The following is a 10,256-nucleotide window of genomic DNA, read 5'->3' on the forward strand; positions in this document are numbered from 1 at the left end:
AAAAAAAAAAAAAGTAAAACATTTACAATCAGGCATAGCTTTGGTAAAAACAGCAAACAATAATCCAATAATGCTGCTATAAAGCAGCAAAGTGTTTATGTGAAACTAAAAGTCAAAAGGTGCAGCAGTGATATATGGGAGGTGGGCTGGTTGTGTTTGCAGATCTGTGGATCTGAAGAGAATAATTAATGGATGTAATAATTTGGAGCATAGCAGTGATCCAACAACCTACCCCAACCTTACAGTATGATCTGACACAATCGAGGTATAAAAACACAAACAGAGGAGGACAAATACTGAGCCCTGAGGTTCTCATGCAAAGACAAAAAAAGTGTATTTTTACAACCTTTTCTTTAAGAGAGTCCAGGATGACTCTCCGTGCATTGTCAATCTTTATCTAATCGATTTAATACATTTTTATGACCTAGTAAAGAATGAACATCAAAGAAGAAAATAATCTGAACCCCCTCCACAGCAACAGCCATGAACTCATCATAAAACATACATTGAAAATAAAAAATGACCAAAACCTACAAGAAATGTGTCAAGATTCAGAACTTACTTCTCCCGAGGAGCAACCTTCTGCCACTCAAACTTGCACTCCTCCTGACCCTCCTGAGAGGAGAAATATGCACATTAGATTGTCACATAACGAACTTTATTTATCCCGCTGGGCCAAACTCAAGAAAGATAGATGCATTTTAAATCCAAAAATTGCACAAAAATAGCAACACACAAAAATTGTAAATTACGGTAAGATAATAAAACAATACACAACCATAACCTGGCTAATAAGATAATAAAAAATTGCTTCAGAGTATTAAAGCACATGTGAATCGGTAGTATATCGTCTTCTAGCAGCTAAAACCCTTATAGATACGAAATACTTTCAGTTCAGATGCTGGCAGCTTTAAAGTGATGTTGCCACCCCTAAAAAACTTCAACTTTTTTCTAAATAGGTACAAATGACAGAACTTGGAGTATATTTTTAGACAACAAAAAATTGATAATTCTCCATTATAAAAATTTTTCTTGGTGATAAATAAAATAGTTTAAGAGTGTTGATTAGAGTATTAAAAAGTGGAATACACCCCAAGACTATTGTAATGCCTTCTGATTTTTATTACAGTATTTAGTTGTAATCTCTTTCATGTTTCTCTGAATAAAGAATATACAATAAAATTAAATTAAATTAAAAAAAACAACGCCTAATGTTAGCGTCTTTAACAAGTTAATGAATTAATTCTTATTGTGTGTTTTAGGTCCTAACAAGTATGTTTACTTTGGGATGTTACAGTGAATATTTAAATGTTTAGAGTCTGTTAAATAGATATTTTGTTTATTTTTTTAAATGGTCTGGTCCAAAAAAAATTAAAAATCCTAAGCTATGTTTTTCCTAAAATTATGTGGCTTGTATTCCCCCTCTCTTTAAAGCAAGATGTTAAACTTTGTCCACTTTACCTCTTTTTTCTCCTCTTCAAGTCAGTTCAATGTGGGGAGAGCAGCAAAAGGAACAGAAATGTAACCGTTAAACATAAAATGTCAAAGCAATAACATGTAAAAATAATTAAATAAATAAAATACTAACATGATTACAAATGTGCAAGATCATTTACCTTTAGATGCTCCCGGTGGAGCTTCGTACATGAAGTTGAGGCCATTTTTAACACGATCATCTCCCATTAACAACCTATAGCCAGGGACAAACATACAATTTTACTTGAAAAATTGATAAAGACAAGCTTTGGAAGAAGTCAAGCTGCTTATATGCCACAATAAAAAATAAGAAACAAAAACCCAAATGCTCAAGAAAAAGCAGCTTACAACAACAAGATCTAAGTCTATAAGTCTGACCTGTTGTTGTAGGTTTCCTGCTCTTTCAGATACGCCTGCATTAGATCTTCTTGCTTCCGCTTGTCGAAAGTGAGTTTTTGTTCGGCCATCCATACCTATTAGCAAATAAAATAATAACAATAAAATAAAATACAGGGTGGATATCAAATATTCATTTGTCTTGACGTGCTAGCAAGCATTTAATAAAAGGCATACGTCCCGAAACTTCTATAGTGGGACTAGAATGTATCTATTAAAATAATTAAATACATTTAAAAAAGCTAGAAAAAAAAACTTTTAGCATATCAGCAGCTACGTGCTATTAGCTACATTTGATAAAATGTAACCGAAACATCATATATAGATGCAATATAATATAATTTAACATCCAGTTTTATTTAAAAATACCAAAAAAAAAAAAAAAAAAAAAAAAATGAACCATAAAACAAGCTCGTGGCAGATTTTAGCTGTTTGGTTAGCTTCACATTAGCTTCTGCCGGGAGTAAGCTAGCTCGGCTAGAAGCTAATCATCTGGCCTCGTAAAAACAAAAAGCTTTTTTTAAAGTAAGACTTGCCTTTTTAATGTTAGATTTCGAGGCGGGATGGAAATCCTTTTTACACATATAATTAGCGAATGACTTCCCCATTTTTGCTGTTCAGTTGTCGAGGGTTTCGCCGTTCCTTTTTAGATAAAATGAAGCCTTGTGCTAACGGAACCAGTGCATGTAAACAACGACGACGACACGAAGTTAGCATTGTATTGACACTCCACTTCCGCCGATTTTTTTCCTTCCAAGAAATCAAAAGCATCCTTAAAAGTCAGTGCTGGCCTTAGCAGTGTAATTCAACATCATTTCCATTTCATTTCATTTCCTTTTATTTCATAATAAAAAATAAATAAAATAAAATAAAACCGGAAAAAAACATTTTAAATCAAAATAGTAAAGAGCAATCTTTTCCCCCTAGCAAAATGTTATTGCCCCAACCATAGATCAAAGACAGATTGACATAAACAATTAGCCATAAAAAAGTTTTTTTTTTCCCCCTAAATAATATTTCCAATAACGTAGCAAAATTTATTTGGGTTTTTTTGCCATTTACTCATTTCAGTTCAGATTGGTCACATTAATGATAATATTTAACAACAAATAAAGTACTGACTTCATTTCAGTCACGTGGTAATACTGTTTCCGGTTATACGTCGTCTACTGTGACCTACAGCATGAAATCGTGCAGAAACAAGCAGGAATAGAAACTGATACTTACCTCTTCTGGGGAAACAGGTAAGTAAGGCTGTTTTAAACTATGTTTTGAATTGAACCTAACTTTTATGAAATGTCAATGTGTTTCTCAGAATAACCCAGCTTTTGAATGTTAGTAAATATGAATTTTATCATATTTGGGTTACATGTTTACTATCCTTTTTTCAGGCATTGTGAAGTAAAAATGCTCCCATCTTCCTGTGATACCTTTGTTGCTCTACCTCCTTCAACTGAAGGACAAAGCATCGTTTTTGGGAAAAACTCAGACAGACCCTGTGATGAAGTGCAGGAGGTTGTGTATTTTCCTGCCAAAGATTATCCAGCAGAGGAGAAAGTTGAGGTACATAACAAACACAGCCTGTCACAATAGAATTGCTTTTTGGAGACCACAGCAATATATAAATATTTATATTTATATATCTGTTTTTGTTTCTCTAAAGTGCACATATATAGAGATTGAACAGGTTGCCCACACGTATGCAGTTGTGTTGAGCAAACCGGCATGGTTATGGGGAGCTGAGATGGGAGCAAATGAACATCAAGTGTGCATTGGAAATGAGGCGGTGTGGGGCAGAGAGAGTGCTGATGGTGAAGAAGCTCTTCTTGGTATGGATCTAGTCAGGTACATCTCCTTCATATAGTTTATCACACTCATTAGAAGTTTCAGTATTTATTTTATTTACGTTTCTGGTTCTACAGGCTTGGACTTGAAAGAGCTAATACAGCCGAGAAAGCTGTGAATGTCATAACTGAGCTGCTGGAGAAGTATGGTCAGGGTGGATCATGCATGGAGGATGAATGTAACTTCACCTATCACAACAGCTTCCTCATATCAGACCGGGTTGAAGCTTGGCTGTTGGAAACTTCAGGAAAGTACTGGGCAGCAGAGAGAATTCAAGGTAACAAGATGTCTGGACACTTTTTTACATGCCGTTTATTCTTTTCACTTTGTGAATAGCGTTTTTTAAAAATTAAAACAAACAGAAGTCAAACTTTAGGATATATAAACTTCTAAGCCAAGTATGTAGGTTAACATGGTCTTGCAATTGTTTAAAACCATCTTAACTGGTTTACTCACCCTCACTAACAAACTTTTTATTAATTTATCTTAGTAAAACAAAAATGTAGGGTATTCTAAGTCACACGGTGAGACTGTATGTCCTATGTCTATTTTTTAAATCAAATTAAATCAAACAGCTCAAGTGTGGTAATATTACTCTTTATTTTTTTAACAAATAAATATAAAATCTGCCAACTATGTACAATGTGTTATAGTTTTTCTTACCAATGTTGGCACACTTTGTTAGAATCATGTTTACCCATTGTACTTAGCTAACTATTTAAATAACAAACATAAACATGCATTATTATCATCACTATTATAATTCTAGATTGGTACTTTTATTTTTTCCTCTCTTTATTTTTTAAATTCGATACATCACTTTGGTAACATAAAAAAACAATAAAACTTGAATTTATCTCTCACATATAAACATTGATTTTTGACAACTGTCATTTTTTATGAAGGTGGACATAGGAACATCTCAAACCAGTATTGCATTACTACCAAGATCGACAAGGAACATCCAGGAATGCGGGAGTATGCCCGAAGCAAAGGCTGGTGGGACGGAAAGACCGAGTTCAACTTTGCTGCCGTCTACTCCTATCTGACCACAGCCAGAATAGAGTCTGCTGGAAGCCGATACTGTGAGGGAAAGAAACTGTTGGAGCAAAGCAACGGTGAGTCTCTTCAGACAAAACTGCATCGGTGGAGACAGGAGCAAAAGTTTTCATGATTTCCATTTGTTCACTGAAGGTCACATCACTGCAGAAGTTATGATGCAAATCCTGAGGGATAAAGACAGTGGCATAAACATGGAGGGAATGTTCATGACAACAGGAAGTATGGTGTCCGTGATCCCCACTAATCCCGCTCTGCCAGCGGTTCACTATTTCACAGGAACTCCAGATCCTCAAAGGTTGCACACTGAACCTCAGAATTTGCTCAGATTTAAGAGAATTTAATGCTTTCATTTAATGCATTTTTTTTTATCATTTAGGTCTGTATTTAAACCGTTCATCTTTGTGGAAAACGCTCATCTACTAAAGGAGACTTCCTCCCACAGTTTTGGTCCAGATGATCCAGTGAAGAAGAAACCTCGCTTCCAGAGCAAGCCTGACCGAAAACATCCACTGTTTGTCAAGCATGAAGTGGTGACTGCCATCATCGACACTTACAAGGTTCAACATTTTACACTTACCACAAATATATATATATATATATATATTATTTCCCTGAGAAATGAATACTCACACTTGTTTTCGTTATAGGATAGAGGACAGAAGATCATAGAAAGCATGAGGCAGCTGGAGAAGGAAAACTTGAAAAAAATGGAGGGAGTCAGCATTGATGAGCCTGACCTTTTGGTTGACCTTTTCTCCCTGTCCGTTCAGGAGGAGATGTCTCTGTACAGCAAAAGTTGAGCTTTGTAAAATGAATAAGCTTGACCTAAATTGTATGTAGCCACATGTTTCAGTTTTTTGCTAAAATTCAGTACAAATTACCAAAAAACATCTATTAAACGAGCACAAATTTGAAGTAAATGACAGGATTTTTCCTTTTTTTCTTTAATCAAATGAGTCCTATTGTCAAACTCATTTAATCCGTAATATGATTTTTGTAGATTGATAAATAATTTTAAAACAAATGTGCACTTTGTAAAAAAAAATACTCTGCACCTTATTGTGAATTAATAAAATTTTTATTACACAAAATTTAGAGGAATAATTTTTGCATTCAAACATTGAAAAAAAGGACTTCTGCAAACAAGAATGATCAACAATAGTACTCACCAATATGTCAATGTAAAAAGGATGTGAAACCTTTGGTTATCTGCATTTGTGCACGTTTGCAATGAACACTCATCCACAAAAACAGGTGTTAGACCACATATTTCCCTTAAAAACAAGAAACAAAACTATAGCAATCCAGGATCGATGTTAGGAATCAAAATACATAGAAGGCTTTTTGTTTATTGCTTCATTGTTGTACCTGAAATCACAGTTTGTGTTACATTTCTATGCTCATATTTTCAACTGTTGTGTGAGTTTTACAGTTTCAGCACAATTGTTCCAGTGTGTTTTTAATTACAGTGCATTAGTTATGCAGTACAAAACATTAGTTCTATAGTTGGAGCACTTTCTGTCACATTAAGGCAGTAAATGTAAATAAATCATTAAAACCAGACTAATTAGCCACACATACTGCAGGCCTCGATCATGTTTTATGTCTCAAAATGCGACTGTGCAATTTTTACCTTCATTTATGAAATGATAATTATGCTATAATTAATCAAACATTCATGAAATTTCCACTGTAAACAGTTCACACTTCTGCAAGTATCTTTAGTTATAATTAATTACAAAAATCTCAAAAAATGTATCACACTACATTAGTACAAAGGCAGCCTTAAACGAAAACAAACAAAAAAAGCAAACAATAGAAAAGGCCCTCCTTTGTCTTAAAAACAAAATATTCAGAAGAAAAAAAAAACAATTTCTCCCTAAATACTGAAAGCACTTTCTTGTGCATAATCTCCCACCTGTTAGCACTGAAATGAAGCATCAGTAATTAATGCACTGATTGCATACAAACATGCATTATTGCTGAGTTTACTGCTATCCCAAATTACTAAAAATCCCTTATTTTATCCAGTGTACTAATGAGCAAACTTGTGCTCATTTTTGTCAAAAGTTGCAGGATACCTGCTAATACAGAGAGCTGATGTCCACCTTAAAATTAGTGGTTTTGAACCTCTGACTACAGAGAAGTTGGCTGTGTGCACATGTAACAGCTCACTGGCTGTTGACAGTCGCCTTTAAAGTCCAAACATTTCAAAATAACAAAGTATTGTGGTTCAAAAAAAGACAATCATTGAATAGAATTGTCCTAGGACAAATGCAAGACTTCCAGTGGAGATTTTCCAACTTCTAAAAACACCTCAGCGCATAATAATATGATGTAACATGGACAGGGCGGAGCTGCCTAGTTTAATGAAATGCTAAGCTTTCTGTGATGAAAGAAACATTGGTTTTTACTTTGGTTTCATGAAAGGAAGTAAAAGTACAGCTGACTGTCTTGGAAGCTGTATTCATCCTTGATGTGCTGAAGCACGCCTCCCTGCTGTAGCTGTGTCCCGTAGAGCACAGCTTCCCCGCGGTCCTGAGCCAAGCCCACCTGCAGCAGCCAATCCACCAGCTCACAGCCAAGAAAACACCTCACCACTGTTTTCCTCCCACACCTGAGACACAACACAAAGAATGATAGTACATTTGAACAACCAGCTTGAAAATTAACCTCCAAACTGAGGAAAAATTGAGTAGGAACAAGTCAGTATTATGTAATGTTTGTCCACCATCTAAAACACAAAGTTAATCTTTATGAAGTCACTCTGTTGCAAACTAGTCATTTTAAGATTTACTCTCAAGGTGTTTATTTACTGTGGCTAACTGCTAAGAATGTGTCCTTAAAGGATCTTCCCTAAATCAACCTGAAGCAACAACAGCTCACCTCCGATTCTTAACGATGTCACAGCAGCACTGTTGCTTGTGGTATTTGGTGAACTGGCTGCAGATCATCCTGATGTCATCAGGTAAATCCAGCTGCTGTTTCGGCTTCTTCACAAACCATTGAGTGAAAAACCTGGGCAACAATAAAACAAAACGAAAAACAGCACAAATATTATGAACTGTGGAGTAAACACAGTAAATCAGCGATCTGAATGTGCCGCTTCTATTTAGGTGCACCGTAAATGCTCTTTACCTCTTAAATGGGAGTAAAATTAAATGCTTGTCCAACCCAAACATGGCAAAGGAGAGAAATCCCTGTCAACAGAATGAATGAAAGCTGTGATTGTGATGCTGGATGAGAAAACATAACTCGGTCATCATGAGGGAAAGGTGGTGCAAAGACAGAGGCATGCTGTGGACCCACTTCAATAAAAAATGCGTTTTGGGGGCTTTTAACATGCTCTTGTAGCATGTTTCTAATGATGGAGGACATATAAAGTTGTATTTCTGAGTATATCTGAGTATAAACACTTGTAGTTGTGTGACATAGAAAATATGTTAGGTGGACCACAAGCTCCAAGTTTCATTCTTAATTATGTATTTGCAGACAAATAGGTCAGAGAGCTCCAATATATTATGAAATATATATTTTTGTTCAAACGCTAATGTTAGGTTGGGTGTGTGAGGGGCTGTAAGCTAGCAAGAGACGGATAAATAGATGGGTGATGGGAAATGGGGACGGGCTTACTCCATGCCAACAACTCGGAGGTGAATTTCTAATAAACTATGTCCTAAAAACCGACAGTTCTATTCTTATTTAGCCTAAAAACGGAAAAAATCATAATTAAAAGACCACCGTTTTGAAAACAGATCAAAACATGATCAAACTGGGTCTTTATCACTTTACTGTTGTGCCTACAGTTCGCCTGCTACAAGCTGAAAACACTACAGATACATTTTCCTCTTTGGGAACAATGAGGTTTATCTAAGATATCGTAAATGGGATTTAGGGATCCAAATGTTTGAAACACTCACCTGAACGTAATTGACTATTGCACAGAAGAACAGCAACTCCAAGTAGAGCCTCCCTGGAGCGTGGTTACAGAGCAGCCACATGGAGCTGGAAAAGTTCTGTCATTCAAGGACACGAGAAGGTTTGTGCTTAGAAAGAGTTCTGTACAGATAAGCCTCATGTCGTGTTACTGCATTAACTTTATAACAATTCTTAATGCAAAAATGTTTCAAAGGAGATTTTTTACAAATATTCTGCAGCACTAACTAATCTATCAGGCACATATTTCCACAGTAAATTGCTTCTTGTGATTTTACAATGCTCTTGTTACGGGGTAGGAATTTGCAATCTATTTGCATCAGATTTGGTTTGTGAAGAATGCAGTATATGTACTTACAGCAAGCAGGTTCACAGTCAGAAGCAAACACAGGAGCACATGGCGGACCACTTGTTTATCTCCAACCTGCTGGAGCTCCTCCATTTTACCCAGAAGACAGTCTGTTGACTCGCAGCAGTTCTCACACTCAACTGAAGAGGGCGACAGACAGACATTCGAAAGAAATAAGTTAAAAACTACATTTTCTCTAGAGCCTGGAGTTTGATTCTTTTATCGAAACAAATGGTGATGGATAGAAAACCAGCACCTGCGTTTGTGGTGCCGTTCGCATTGATGATCATGTCTGGCATGGGTGGGGGTGGAGAACAGTCACATCCGACGCACTCTGAAAAAGTAACAAAACTGTTTCAATGCGAGCTCAAAACAGACAGTAAAATATCAACAGAGTTGAAAGAAATAGAACTGTGTTGTTCTACTCAAGCTCTCTTAATGATACAGCCTTTAAACATTTCCGTTTGTGCAACATCCTGCTGTCAGAGTTGACTTATTTATGTTTCTTCTTGCTGATGACAAAAAAATTCCATTGTGTGTTTTTTTAATAGAATATTGTTTCACAAAAGCAACAGACAAAAAGCCCACAATAGAGAGTGATAACAGCATGACGTTTGCTTATTTTTTGCCATGCGTCTTTGCTGTATTAAGTACCTCTGACTCCTCCCGATGGGGCTGCTGGTTCAATCAGATTCTGGTTTTCCGCTTCGACTTCAATCACTTGATCCTCCATGGAGTCAGGCACAGAATTTCCCTCTTCATCCTGCTCATTTTGGGCCCAGCTTCCCCTACTGAGACACACAAGAGAGCTTCCTCCAAGAAGTATGCTGAAGCTGACGACCAGCGTGGTGCAAATTATCTGAGGGAAAAACAAACACACACCAGGCAGAACTTTAAATGACTCTGAATTATTGCTATGGAGTAGGAAGAGGATTTTGTTTGTTTTGTTACCTGTTCTTTCCCATAGAAGTAAAGCGGATCAATGGTGTTGGGGATTTTCTGACCAGAGCAGAGTAAAACAGCAGTAACGACACATGGAATCCTGCCATAAAAATGTTCAGCAAATTTAGACAAAACCTAAAGCTTACAAAATAAAAAAGTATGACTTTACTCTTTATTATCTAAAATGACTTACCCCCAGCCGGCAATGACTAACAAACCAGAAGATCCTCTCAGGTCATCGTTGTTTTTG

At 36.2% G+C, this 10,256-nt stretch overlaps 3 protein-coding genes across 4 annotated transcripts in view; 1 reads left to right on the forward strand and 2 right to left on the reverse strand.

Annotated features, from left to right (window-relative positions):
• The window catches only part of cir1 (corepressor interacting with RBPJ, CIR1), a 7,095-nt gene extending 4,480 nt beyond the window's left edge, over nucleotides 1-2,615 (reverse strand). The window contains exons 1-5 of the mRNA XM_024286258.2: nucleotides 2,409-2,615; nucleotides 1,855-1,949; nucleotides 1,617-1,690; nucleotides 1,462-1,475; nucleotides 563-615 (exon numbers count right to left, since the gene is read on the reverse strand). Of these exons, the coding sequence (XP_024142026.1) occupies nucleotides 563-615; nucleotides 1,462-1,475; nucleotides 1,617-1,690; nucleotides 1,855-1,949; nucleotides 2,409-2,480 (308 nt within the window). The 5' untranslated portion in view covers nucleotides 2,481-2,615. The remainder of the gene's footprint in view (nucleotides 1-562; nucleotides 616-1,461; nucleotides 1,476-1,616; nucleotides 1,691-1,854; nucleotides 1,950-2,408) is intronic.
• A 296-nt stretch (nucleotides 2,616-2,911) lies between these two features.
• scrn3 (secernin 3) lies at nucleotides 2,912-5,868 on the forward strand. 2 transcript variants are annotated; one of them, XM_024286259.2, is made up of 8 exons: nucleotides 2,912-3,116; nucleotides 3,264-3,435; nucleotides 3,536-3,717; nucleotides 3,795-3,994; nucleotides 4,623-4,835; nucleotides 4,912-5,074; nucleotides 5,156-5,336; nucleotides 5,427-5,868. In XM_024286259.2, exons 2-8 carry the CDS (start codon nucleotides 3,280-3,282, stop codon nucleotides 5,577-5,579), a joined length of 1,248 nt encoding a protein of 415 aa, XP_024142027.1. In that variant the 5' UTR covers nucleotides 2,912-3,116; nucleotides 3,264-3,279; the 3' UTR covers nucleotides 5,580-5,868. The 2 variants fall into 2 exon arrangements, with proteins under 2 accessions (XP_024142027.1, XP_024142029.1); XM_024286261.2 differs by having other exon boundaries at nucleotides 5,222-5,336.
• Nucleotides 5,869-7,110: 1,242 nt separating this feature from the next.
• On the reverse strand, nucleotides 7,111-10,250 carry LOC112154965 (integral membrane protein GPR155-like). The gene is made up of 9 exons (XM_024286262.2): nucleotides 10,200-10,250; nucleotides 10,016-10,106; nucleotides 9,719-9,923; nucleotides 9,321-9,398; nucleotides 9,074-9,204; nucleotides 8,700-8,795; nucleotides 7,918-7,979; nucleotides 7,666-7,797; nucleotides 7,111-7,396 (listed from the first exon to the last, which is right to left on the reverse strand). Exons 3-9 carry the CDS (start codon nucleotides 9,795-9,797, stop codon nucleotides 7,201-7,203), a joined length of 774 nt encoding a protein of 257 aa, XP_024142030.1. The 5' UTR covers nucleotides 9,798-9,923; nucleotides 10,016-10,106; nucleotides 10,200-10,250; the 3' UTR covers nucleotides 7,111-7,200.
• Nucleotides 10,251-10,256: the final 6 nt, after the last annotated feature.

The sequence above is a fragment of the Oryzias melastigma genome, linkage group LG21 (assembly GCF_002922805.2).
Source record: "Oryzias melastigma strain HK-1 linkage group LG21, ASM292280v2, whole genome shotgun sequence".
In the NCBI taxonomy this organism is placed as follows: domain Eukaryota; kingdom Metazoa; phylum Chordata; class Actinopteri; order Beloniformes; family Adrianichthyidae; genus Oryzias; species Oryzias melastigma.